The sequence below is a fragment of the Eucyclogobius newberryi genome, unplaced genomic scaffold (genome assembly GCF_026437365.1).
Source record: "Eucyclogobius newberryi isolate DKJ021-1_F unplaced genomic scaffold, fEucNew1.0.hap1 SCAF_4, whole genome shotgun sequence".
In the NCBI taxonomy this organism is placed as follows: Eukaryota; Metazoa; Chordata; class Actinopteri; order Gobiiformes; family Gobiidae; genus Eucyclogobius; species Eucyclogobius newberryi.
In genome coordinates, this window is record NW_027316056.1 from 35,585,886 (window position 1) to 35,597,118 (window position 11,233).

At 46.2% G+C, this 11,233-nt stretch overlaps 1 protein-coding gene across 1 annotated transcript in view; it reads left to right on the top strand.

Annotated features, from left to right (window-relative positions):
- Window positions 1-6,615, top strand: part of fhdc1 (FH2 domain containing 1) — a 22,313-nt gene extending 15,698 nt beyond the window's left edge. Inside the window, exons 9-11 of the mRNA XM_072464065.1 lie at window positions 1,868-1,985; window positions 2,441-2,605; window positions 4,149-6,615. Coding sequence (XP_072320166.1) covers window positions 1,868-1,985; window positions 2,441-2,605; window positions 4,149-6,140 — 2,275 coding nt within the window. The 3' untranslated portion in view covers window positions 6,141-6,615. The remainder of the gene's footprint in view (window positions 1-1,867; window positions 1,986-2,440; window positions 2,606-4,148) is intronic.
- The last annotated feature ends 4,618 nt before the right edge of the window (window positions 6,616-11,233 follow it).

Consider the following 11,233-nt stretch of genomic DNA (forward strand, 5'->3'; position numbering starts at 1 on the left):
AAACGCATATTTGCATCACCGAGGGCCGAGCCAGCAAAGGTTCAGGAGCCGGGGCCCGATATGGAACAGGTTTGAAAACCAGTTTCTTTCTGAAATAGCTTACGTTACGTTACATAATAGTGTGAAGGGCACTAACTCCTTTTATAGCACGTTCTACCTCTGAATTCTTAAACCTAAACTTACCTAAACAAAATAGATGGATCTAATTATGATTCAGTGAGAGTCATTATCCTGCCGCATTTGCCCGTCCTCACCGCAGAGTTTACACATTAATAACAGACATTTTTGTGACCGGGTGCGAAATGAGCTATTGATTTTTGCAGACTGTGGAAAGCAGGAACGTCAAGACGATCAGGTCGATCGATTGTTCAGGTTCACAATAACAGACAAAACATTGTAATCATGACCATTTCGGAAGCAAAATTAAGTATTTTTAGTTCAATCGTACCAATCTGTGGTAAAAAAGATAGACCTAAATGTAAATAACGGTTCTGACCTGGCCGTTTGGGTCAAATGCAGCGTTCTTTTGGCTTGAGTGGCCGTGTGATGTAACGCGCTCGGAGACTGCAGTGGGGCGGCTGCAGTCTCCGCGCATCACAAGGTCGTCTCTGCGCATCACAAGGTCGTCTCTGCTTAATGTACTCGCGCCGCACACTTACATAAGCCTGTGGAAGTCTGTCAACTCAGGAAACTGTCAAGCGAAGACGGGACGAGAGGCGTCACTTCGCTCACTCGCACGGAACAGCATTTCATCGGGAGCTGGTGTGACACAGGATTAAAACATTTAGACAGTTATTGTTGTCAGTCCTCAATTCACCTTTTTATTTAAGATAAGCGCACCTTTAATTGTGCCACAACAGGGAAATTCCAGGGTTGCAACCGACAGTACAAGGACAGTGTGAGAATAGATACCGTATTGTCCGGAGTATAAGTCGCACCAGCCAAAAAACGCATAATAGAGAAGAAAAAACCCATATATAAGTCGCACTGGAGTATAAGTCGCATTTATTGGGGAAACATATTTGATCAAATCCAAGACCAAGAACAGACATTTCATCTTGAAATGCAGTTTAAAATAATAACAGATGAGAGAACATGGTGAATAGGTGTACGTATGCTAACGCTAACACCTTCAGCTACATGAGGCACAGACAGAAATGTGGTAAGTGTCTGGTATGTTAACGTAACATATGAACAGTTATTCAGATAACTATAGCATAAAGAACATGCTAACAAGTTTACCAAAGCATCAGTTTTACCCCAAATCACTAAATCCATTAAATTCTTCTTCCTCTGTCACTTCTAAACAACTCCACAAACTCCAGAGGAAGAGGAAGTGCAGATTCTTCTTCTGCGTCGCTTAGAGCCTAGAGCGCCCTCTTGTGGTTGCCAGGGTGAAAATAACTAACAATATCACGTATAAGTCGCTCTTGAGTATAAGTCGCACCCCGGCCAAAACGAAAAAAGGTGCGTCTTATAGTCCAGAAAATACGGTACACGCAATAAAAAACACGTAAAATAATTATAATCTTACAGAGTGAAAATAAACGTCAACACAACTTGAACATTAAATTCCTATGAAACCATTATTCTGTCTGTCTGATTATTCACAATAGAGTGCCATACCTTTAGAATACGACTTGCTTCATTAAATCAATTATTCATATTTAGACATTTAGATTTAGTCTGAGAATGTGACACGTTTATTACATGCAAATCAGACGCCGTTTTGAGCGGTCACTATCCTGAAGGCAAAGTTTTTTAGCGGGGCCTTTTCACTCCACACCGGCAGTTGTAAAAAAGAATAATAATGATGTAATACTGTTGTTCAAATTGGTTCATCCTCCACTTGTTCTGTCGCTCGTAGGATCTCGGTGGAGAACATCGAGACAGAGTTCTCCTCGCTCTACGTCCGCATCAGAACGCTGGAGGAGAAGGTCCAGGGAGACCAGGAGCTCACGCAGCAGCTCGGGCCCTTTCTGCAGGTGATCAACGTCCTGCACTCGTTTACAACAAGGGTCGAGCGGTTTAGGCGATACCGTGTTATTCGTGAACGTCTCAAAAGGTTTAGAACGCTAACAGAAGCTAACAGAACTACACAATGCGTCAATGTGTGATCGTTAGCTTTGTTTTAGGCTCATCGGTATCAAACGTGGCATTCTGTATGTACTATATCTATTACAATAAGTATCTCTTTGTACTATGAGCAGAGGAGTAAGTACCTTGACATTGTACTCAAGGAAAGATACCTTAATACTCAGGTTGAAGTCAACAATTCTTTCAAAAACACTCGAGATTATACAGCATTTGTCGAAAATACTACTTCTCCTATGTCCCGTACCATTAGAGGCCTGTAAAAGTTGGCGCCGGCACGTCTCGCTCCGTTGCCGTGGCGCCCATGTTCCCCCGTGACTAAAGTTGTGCCTGCGCCGCGTCCCAGAGCGCGGCGCAGACTCTGCAGGATCTGAAGAGGCGGAGGCTGGACCTGCGCAAAGAGGGCAACAGCCTCATCGACTTCTTCTGCGAGGACAAGGACACCTTCAAGCTGGACGAGTGCTTCCGGATCTTTCAGGACTTCTGCCACAAGTTCAAGAAGGCGGTCAAGGTCGGTGCTGCCCGCGGGACCACCGAGTTAGAGGGGTACAGAGGGGTACAGATGGCACTGAGTTAGAGGGGTACAGAGGGGTACAGACGCCATCAAGTCAGAGGGGTTCAGACACCACCGAGTTAGAGGGGTACAGAGGGGTACAGATGGCACTGAGTTAGAGGGGTACAGAGGGGTACAGGCGCCATCAAGTCAGAGGGGTTCAGACACCACCGAGTTAGAGGGGTACAGAGGGGTACAGATGGCACTGAGTTAGAGGGGTACAGAGGGGTACAGGCGCCATCAAGTCAGAGGGGTTCAGACACCACCGAGTTAGAGGGGTACAGAGGGGTACAGGCGCCATCAAGTCAGAGGGGTTCAGACACCACCGAGTTAGAGGGGTACAGAGGGGTACAGATGGCACTGAGTTAGAGGGGTACAGAGGGGTACAGGCGCCATCAAGTCAGAGGGGTACAGACACCACCGAGTTAGAGGGGTACAGAGGGGTACAGGCGCCATCAGGTCAGAGGGGTACAGACACCACCGAGTTAGAGGGGTACAGAGGGGTACAGACGCCACCAAGTTAGAGGGATACATACACCACACCAAGTTAGAGGGGTACAGACGCCACCAAGTTAGAAGGGTACAGAGGGGTACAAACGCCACCAAGTTAGAGGGGTACAGACACCACACCAAGTTAGAAGGGTACAGACGCCACCAAGTTAGAGGGGTACAGACAACACACCAAGTTAGAGGGGTACGGACGCCACCAAGTTAGAAGGGTACAGAGGGGTACAGACGCCACCAAGTTAGAGGGGTACAGACGCCACCATGTTAGAGGGGTACAGACGCCACCAAGTTAGAGGGGTACAGACGCCACCAAGTTAGAGGGGTACAGATGCCACCAAGTTAGAGGGGTACAGACAACACACCAATTTAGTAGGGTACAGACGCCACCAAGTTAGAGGGGTACAAATGCCACCAAGTTAGAGGGGTACAGACGCCACCAACACAATTACATGACATCATTACCAAATACCAAATTTCTCAGTTCTTTTCTGTAAAGTACACCCCATGTTTACAGACCAGCAGCAGTACCAGATGGAGGCTGTTGTTGTGTACCTGAGCTAGACACTTATAAAAAGATATGCCAATCCAGTCTGGAGCCATTTTTGTTCTGTGCCCAGTGTCATGCCAGCAGCAAATATTGATATGTCGTAGTCTTTTTAATACACACTCAGTTTAACACAGTCACTCACCACAGGCCAGGATTATAATTATAAGGATCATATTACATATTAGAGATGTCAAGGATCCTTCCAAACTATCAAAATATTCAAACATATTATTGTTTTTGTGAAAGTTGTAAGTACTAAGTTGTGGCTGAAGGTTTGTGGTTCAATCCCTGCTGTTAGGATGCTGTTCTGCACTTACAAAGCACAGAATATAATCTTTTATCATAACTGTTTGTATTGTAATTGTTGAGTTTTGTAGGGCAGCTGTGTCTTTGCTTTGTCTCACGACCCATTGCATACTAAACACTCTCCCAAACTCTTCCTCTCAGGACAACACAGAGCGCGAGCTGAAGGAAGTGGCCCGTCAGCGGCGCCTGCGGGAGCTGGAGGAGCGGCGCAGTGCCTGGTCCGGTCCTGACCAGAGCGGAGGCTTCGGCCGCAGCAGCAGTGAGACCGACGTGGACATGCTGACCAAGGAGGGCCTGCTCGAGTTCTTCCACAGGGCCCAGAGCCCTCACAGCCCCCTGAGCCGCTCCGCCAGCGCCCGGCGCCACCGGCACGCCGTGACCACCACAGCAGACCGCCAGCTCAAAGGGTACCTGGAAGTGTTCGGACACAACGACAACGACCTCTCCAAGTTCAACAGCTTACCGCGCTCTGGGAGACCTCATCAGAGAAGGACTGCTCCGTGGATGCTTGGCCAGGATGACAACCGGGAGCTGGGATGGGACAGACTTGCAGACGCAGAGCCGGTTAGCCCGCTCGCTAGGTTTTCCTCGACCGGGCTCAATGACAACACAGACCCTTACGGCAACAATAATCAGTACTCCTCTGTGTCGGAGGGGAGCGCTTTGCCACGGCCATTTTGTGTCTTTCAGAAAGCTGCGCACGTCCCCAACACCGGCATCTCCGGACAGATGAACGTCAGTGTGGAGAAGCACACTCTAGTGCGGGGGCCACAGCCTTTGGAGCTCCCCAGTCCAAACAACAACAGCAGCAGTCTAATGCACTTTCTCAAGGAGGATATAGTTGTTACGAACTTTGAACTGGACAAACCCCAACTCAATCTGGACGGTGAAAATAAATTGATCCCTAAACCTCCAACGGCAACTCTGGACGGGAAATCACATCCTCCTCAAAAAACTGGAACATTTGCAAAGGACAATGAGGAATTTGACAGTACAATTTCATCTACAACTTGTGACACGCCTCTTCCATTTGACCCGCCTGTGTCCAACAAGGCGCCAATGTTCTATATTATAGACTGCACGGAAACAGACTGCTCAGTTACCTTGGATTACTCCGAAACAGACCTCTTCCGAACCGGCAGAAACGAAGAACAAGATCCCAGTTCTGTGTCGTCAAATTTGGAGCTGTCGACAAGTGACACCTCGGCACCAAACGTAGCCGACGCTAACTTTGCGACCCAAACAGAGGAGTGGGACACAGAAAGCGCAGAAACCACTGAGGGTAAGCAAGCCCCCGACAAAGAAACGCAAATAGTCAGCAAGAAGCAAGCGAAAGGTAAAGCAGCTAAAGCTAGCAAGAATAGCGCTACTAGCCGTGGTGTGCGAACGCTGACAAGCAACGAAAACCAGGGCATGAGGAGAGTGGTGCCTATTAGCAAGGTAACGAGATCAGGAAGCAGCAGACGAGGAGACAGACAAGCGGAAAGTACGGAACCTCGCAGAGCGCTGAGAGACCAAAGCACACCGGCGCGAAGTCGGAGCGAGAAGGCCACGAGAACGCCGCGTCATTCTAGCATGCCGCCGGAGGAAACCAAAGCGCAAAGAGGGCTTACCGGATCTGGATCGCGGTGGACGAGAGAATCCACGCCCCGGAAAGCGACGACCCACAAACCAAGCGCGAAACCGCTACGGAACATTCCCAAACCCGAAGAGAAGATGTGCCGGTCGACGATGAGAGCGCTAGCACAAGCACAAGCTCAAACGCAAGCTAACTCGGAGAACAGTAGCCCGAATGCAAACAAGAGCACGTCGGGGGTGCCCAGCTTTGCGCGGAACACGGTCGCGTTTTCGTCACGGTCCAAGAAGGAGCCGTCGACGCCGTCCCTCAGCCCTTCGGTGCTATCGAGGCAGGTTAAACCGAGCAGGCCCGCGTCCTCAGAGGAGCGCCCCCCGGCTGCGGGACTGAGAAGGGTGCAAAGCGTGAAGGCCACCAGCCGCAGCTCGTACCGCAGCGAGACCCCGCCCCCTCCGGCTGCTCGAGAGGACCAGCGCAAGACCAGCAGCTCCTCGGAGAGGTCATACCCGATCAAAGACTTGGCAACCGGCCGGAGCAACAAACCCACCTGGAAGTGAAGAGACTTTGCAAAGTGAGATGAATGTAGCTGGATTAAATTTCTCATGCAAAAGACACGCCGCGGTTGGTACGATTCACACGATTGGTTGTCCAGTAACCAATCAAAAAAAAAGTATATTATAGACTGTGATTGTTCTTGTTGTCGTGGACATGCACTGTGCACTGAAATACTAACACATCAAGTCCTTTATTCAAAAGGAACGTTGACAAATGGCAAAGAACAGTTTAGAGTCCTCTTGCTTGCCTAGCGGCCTGTAAATGCAAGTGGCTGCGATCACGTGAACAGGAAGTTAACACTGGCTGCTGCAAACGCGAATGCATTTCCAGACTGTTCCATTCAGGGTCACATGATTTGTAGTGCGTGACTGTTGTTGTTACACTGTCTTAAATCCTTTAGGAGCTGCTTTGTGTTCTGTTTGTTTGGCTTACCTCAGAATGTCTCATCAGTGGCCTTTATCTGCACACGGAGATCAGTTTTTTTTTTTACAAACAATGCTGCCCGTTGTATATTTCTTCAGATGTGCGTGAATCAAGTGGTTCTCTCTATTTTAACCTTTTACTATGCATTACAGTTTATACAGCCAATTTACACGTTCCCTGATTCTCACAATCTGCATATAGAAAGTTGGACAATTATTATTATTATTTTTCTTTTTTTTAAATTTGCCCAATACTAAAGTACCAAAGTAAATACGTGATGATGATCTAAATATTGGTTCCCCTCCTGAGTCACACATTAAGAGGGCCCCACATCCACAAGGGGTCGACATTGTGCCACCGCTGATAACAGACAATATAAAGAATACATTTATATATTACCATTTTAATTTTCCATCTCTTTTAATAACCACTTTTTATATATAATAAAAGTCTGAATTAATTTGGAAAATACTGACAATCTATTTTGCTCTATCAATTTAATCATAGTATCACATTCACGGATTATAAATTGGATTATATTATAAAGAATTCAGAATTATAATATTCATAGGCAAATAGAGAATATAAATCTGTATTTTTTTTTAGCCACATGGTTCTTGCTTCTACACATGAAGAAATGTACAAACACAGGCACAGTTTTGTTTCTCTTCGTTTGTTTCAGCATGATACATGTGTACGATTACACAGTATGCTACACAGTATATGAATGTCTCTCTGCTGTAGATTCAGTGAACTATGGTACACGTTGTACCTACTGCAAAGACGTTAGTACTAGCGTTAGGACTACTTCGTATCTATGAAGTGAGTTAGTGCACTGAGCTACTGTTAGTGCACTGAGCTACTGTTAGTGCATTGAGCTACTGTTAGTGCACTGAGCTACTGTTAGTGCACTGAGCTACTGTTAGTGCATTGAGCTACTGTTAGTGCACTGAGCTACTGTTACGCTCTTTCACATCTTATTGCTCTTTCAGTCTCATGGCCTTATAGCTTCATGTAGCCTCAGCAGTAGCAGCCTTACACTCCTTTACATAGCTTTAAATACTCTGCTAATCATGTACATATTGTAAAGACATAGTATTTTTCTGACTGTTTACGTTCTAAATAAATATATATCTCGTGGTAGCGCCAGGGCACAGACACTTTCTCTCCCTGACCCTTACGTCATCGCGCCGGCTGCTCTTTCCTTTTATGCAAATGAAGAGGGCACAAAAAGCAGCCACACGTGTCGTTAACTTTCTCCTACAGAGGACGAATACTCCACATGCAGCGAATGAGGACATACATGTAGGACACAGCTTCATTGTTTACAGTGTTTTCTTCTCATATTGGTCCCATTAAAGTCCCACCGGTTACATTGGAGCCAGAAATAAAAGTATTCATTTAATCGTCCCAAAAACAGATTTGCCTGCGTGTTTTAAGTAGAATGAGTAATGATAACGACCTTAATTAAATACATGGTAAGAATTTTAAGTAAAAGTAAAAGTTGCCTTTACTTTTCATGTACATTTACTTGAATTAAAAAGACTTTGAATCGACATAAATGGTTTAATTATGCTTTAAAAAGACAACATAACATAAATACATTGAAGGTTAGAGACAATTAAAGGCTATTAATTGAGGCTGTTAAAACAAAGACACAAATAGTAGTAATAGTAGCCTTTTCAAAGCGTTCTGTAGTAGTACTTGATACAGAACTTGTTCCATTTGATTAATAAATAAAGTCCTACACTTTGAACCTCTCGATCTTGCCTACGCTGCCCCCTGCTGGCTGCTCCGATAGCCTTACGCCCCGCCCTTACACAAACAGAGCTTTATTATTTGCATACCGGCCCTCCCTTTTACCTCTCTTCCCCACTGCTTCCTTACCGACCAATCGCCATGGAAACGCACACTCTGAACCTCGGCGCGGGACACAAAAGAAAGGCCTCACAAACACGTCGCGGTCGTGTGAGTTGCACGTCTCCGTGGAGTGTGCCCTTTGACCTTGTTTTCTGTCACGTTGTACAGTGAAAATACATAGACTCTAGTTTTATACCTGATTGTGTTTCATGTGATGTAATGGCATTCGCCCCCGTGCACGTATACTATACTAGATATACGTAAACTAGACGCACACGCTACACGGATCATTGTGTGGCTGCAAATACTCTCCACGTTCATGTTTCAGAACTACGACCTCAAATAAATCACATGTTGCTGTGTAAAACGTGGACACTTGTTTCGAGTCTTCCATTCTGTCTTAAAAGTCGTCTGATACGGATTATTATTATACATTTTTATGGCCGATATCCAGCATGTGTTTTGATGCTGCAGCTGATGACCGATATTTGCCGATTTTACGATTTTTGTATTCATAGCAAAGTCCACAAATGTATTGTTGGTTGTGTAAAAAATACAGCCATATTTTGAGCCTAAATGTTCTTCTATTTCCATTTTTACTAATAGAGTTCAGACCCTGGCAAAGGAGAAGGAGCGGTTTGAGTCGAGAGCCGATATTCGTCCTGAATGTACTGTGCAATCTGCCACCCATGTACAACGACATCATCAAACCCACACCAAAACAAAGGGCTAATCAAAGTATGCGAATCGGAGACATGGGCCATTACGTACAGTACGACACCTAAAGTTCAATAGTCGTAAACCACAAGCGTGTGTAAGTTTCTGTGTAGTTAGCTCCTCCCCTCAGACACATAAGACCAACCCTCTGTCAGATGAGTTGAAGAAGTTGTGGTAGAGGTGAAAACTCCTAAAACTGTTGTTCAGCAGACGAACTGGGACATTAGATACTTTGTTACGTCCCGCAATACTTCAAATACACCAGACTGAACTCTTTACGAACCACTGAACCTGTTGGCAGATCAAAACGTTAAAACTAGGACTAAATATGGTAAGTACGGCGTGTAATTGAAGTTTTCCAGTTCGTTCTATACATTTCCTCTGCTTGGAAATCGTCATTTTCTGTGGAAACGATAATGGATTCACCCGTTTGTTTCTTCAGCAACACGAGAAACTGAATCTAAAGAAAGACACACATTTTATTATAACTATACAATCTTGACAACATATTTCAGGCATGAGCGGTAAGGAATAAAAGCACAACAAACAAACAAACAAACAAACAAACCCTGCCCTGTTTTCAATATTCACTTGTGCCTTTAATCCTCTAGAGGGCAGCAAAGCCTTTGCATCCTTGTACTGCGTGTGCTGAAGTACAAGCTCAACGTGTTTGTAGAAATCCACTTTTAAGTTCATGAGTTTTCCAAAGAAGGCCGTTTGTCAAGTTATTTTCAATCTACTGACTAAACCCAAGAAGTCACAGTTTCACAATAAAATCAGGATTTTAACACAATTTAATTTTAGCTGCCCTCATCTAAATATGATAACTATAGACTTATGACTTATGATGTCACGAGAACACAGCCCACATCTTATTTCAGAAACATAAAAGAAATTTAAAGGAGACACATGATCAGGTATGTATTAGCCCCGCCTCTTCATAACGACATTTCACCGTAATGAACAGCAGAGTGTCATTTATGTGATTTTATCTTTGAAAAGAGGCTACGTGTCATTTTAAACCTTATATTTATCACAAAGGTTTTTTTTTCTTCAAATAATCACAAACACTAAGTACAGGAATGTGGGCGGGGACAGGGGGAAGGTGAAAACAGTATTTTCCTGTGCACTCAACTCTAACATTACTCATCAAACGTCAATCGAAATACAACTTTGGGTAAACTAATGATGGGATTTTACACAATTTGTCCCCTTGAATATTGTGTTGCCATATTTATTGTAATGAAGCAGTTTATTAATTATGTTTATTTATGATGTTATTCATGTTTAAAATGGGGCACACAGTATAAAGGTTTTCAGTGTTTACACAAATGTGGTACAATTTATAGGTTTAAAGTAGATGCAGATCATTCTAGGGTTATTACGGAGGTTTAATGTACGACAACAATAACAACACAATGTTATGGGTGAAATTGGTGCATCTTGTTGTTGTTGTTGCTGCTGTTGTTGTTGTTGATCTGCTGCTCGTGACTTGGCCCGTTCCTGTGTGGCACGTCCCGCTCGAGCTTGTGTGAGGATTTGGATTAGAGCGTCTCAAACCCGGGTCCGTCCCCTCGGCTGGTGAGGTCACAACTTTCACTGTCTCGCTCCACCACCGCCACGAGGAGCCACCGCCACGAGGAGGAGCCACCGCCACGAGGAGGAGCCACCGCCACGAGGAGCCACCGCCACGAGGAGGAGCCACCGCCACGAGGAGCCACCGCCACGAGGAGGAGCCACCGGCACGAGGAGCCACCGGCACGAGGAGCCACCGCCACGAGGAGGAGCCACCGGCACGAGGAGCCACCGGCACGAGGAGCCACCGCCACGAGGAGGAGCCACCGGCACGAGGAGCCACCGGCACGAGGAGCCACCGGCACGAGGAGCCACCGCTACGAGGAGCCACCGCCACGAGGAGGAGCCACCGCCACGAGGAGCCACCGCCACGAGGAGCCACCGCCACGAGGAGCCACCGCCACGAGGAGCCACCACCACGAGGAGCCACCGCCACAAGGAACCACCGCCACGAGGAGCCACCGCCACGAGGAGCCACCGCCACGAGGAGGAGCCACCGCCACGAGGAGGAGCCACCGGG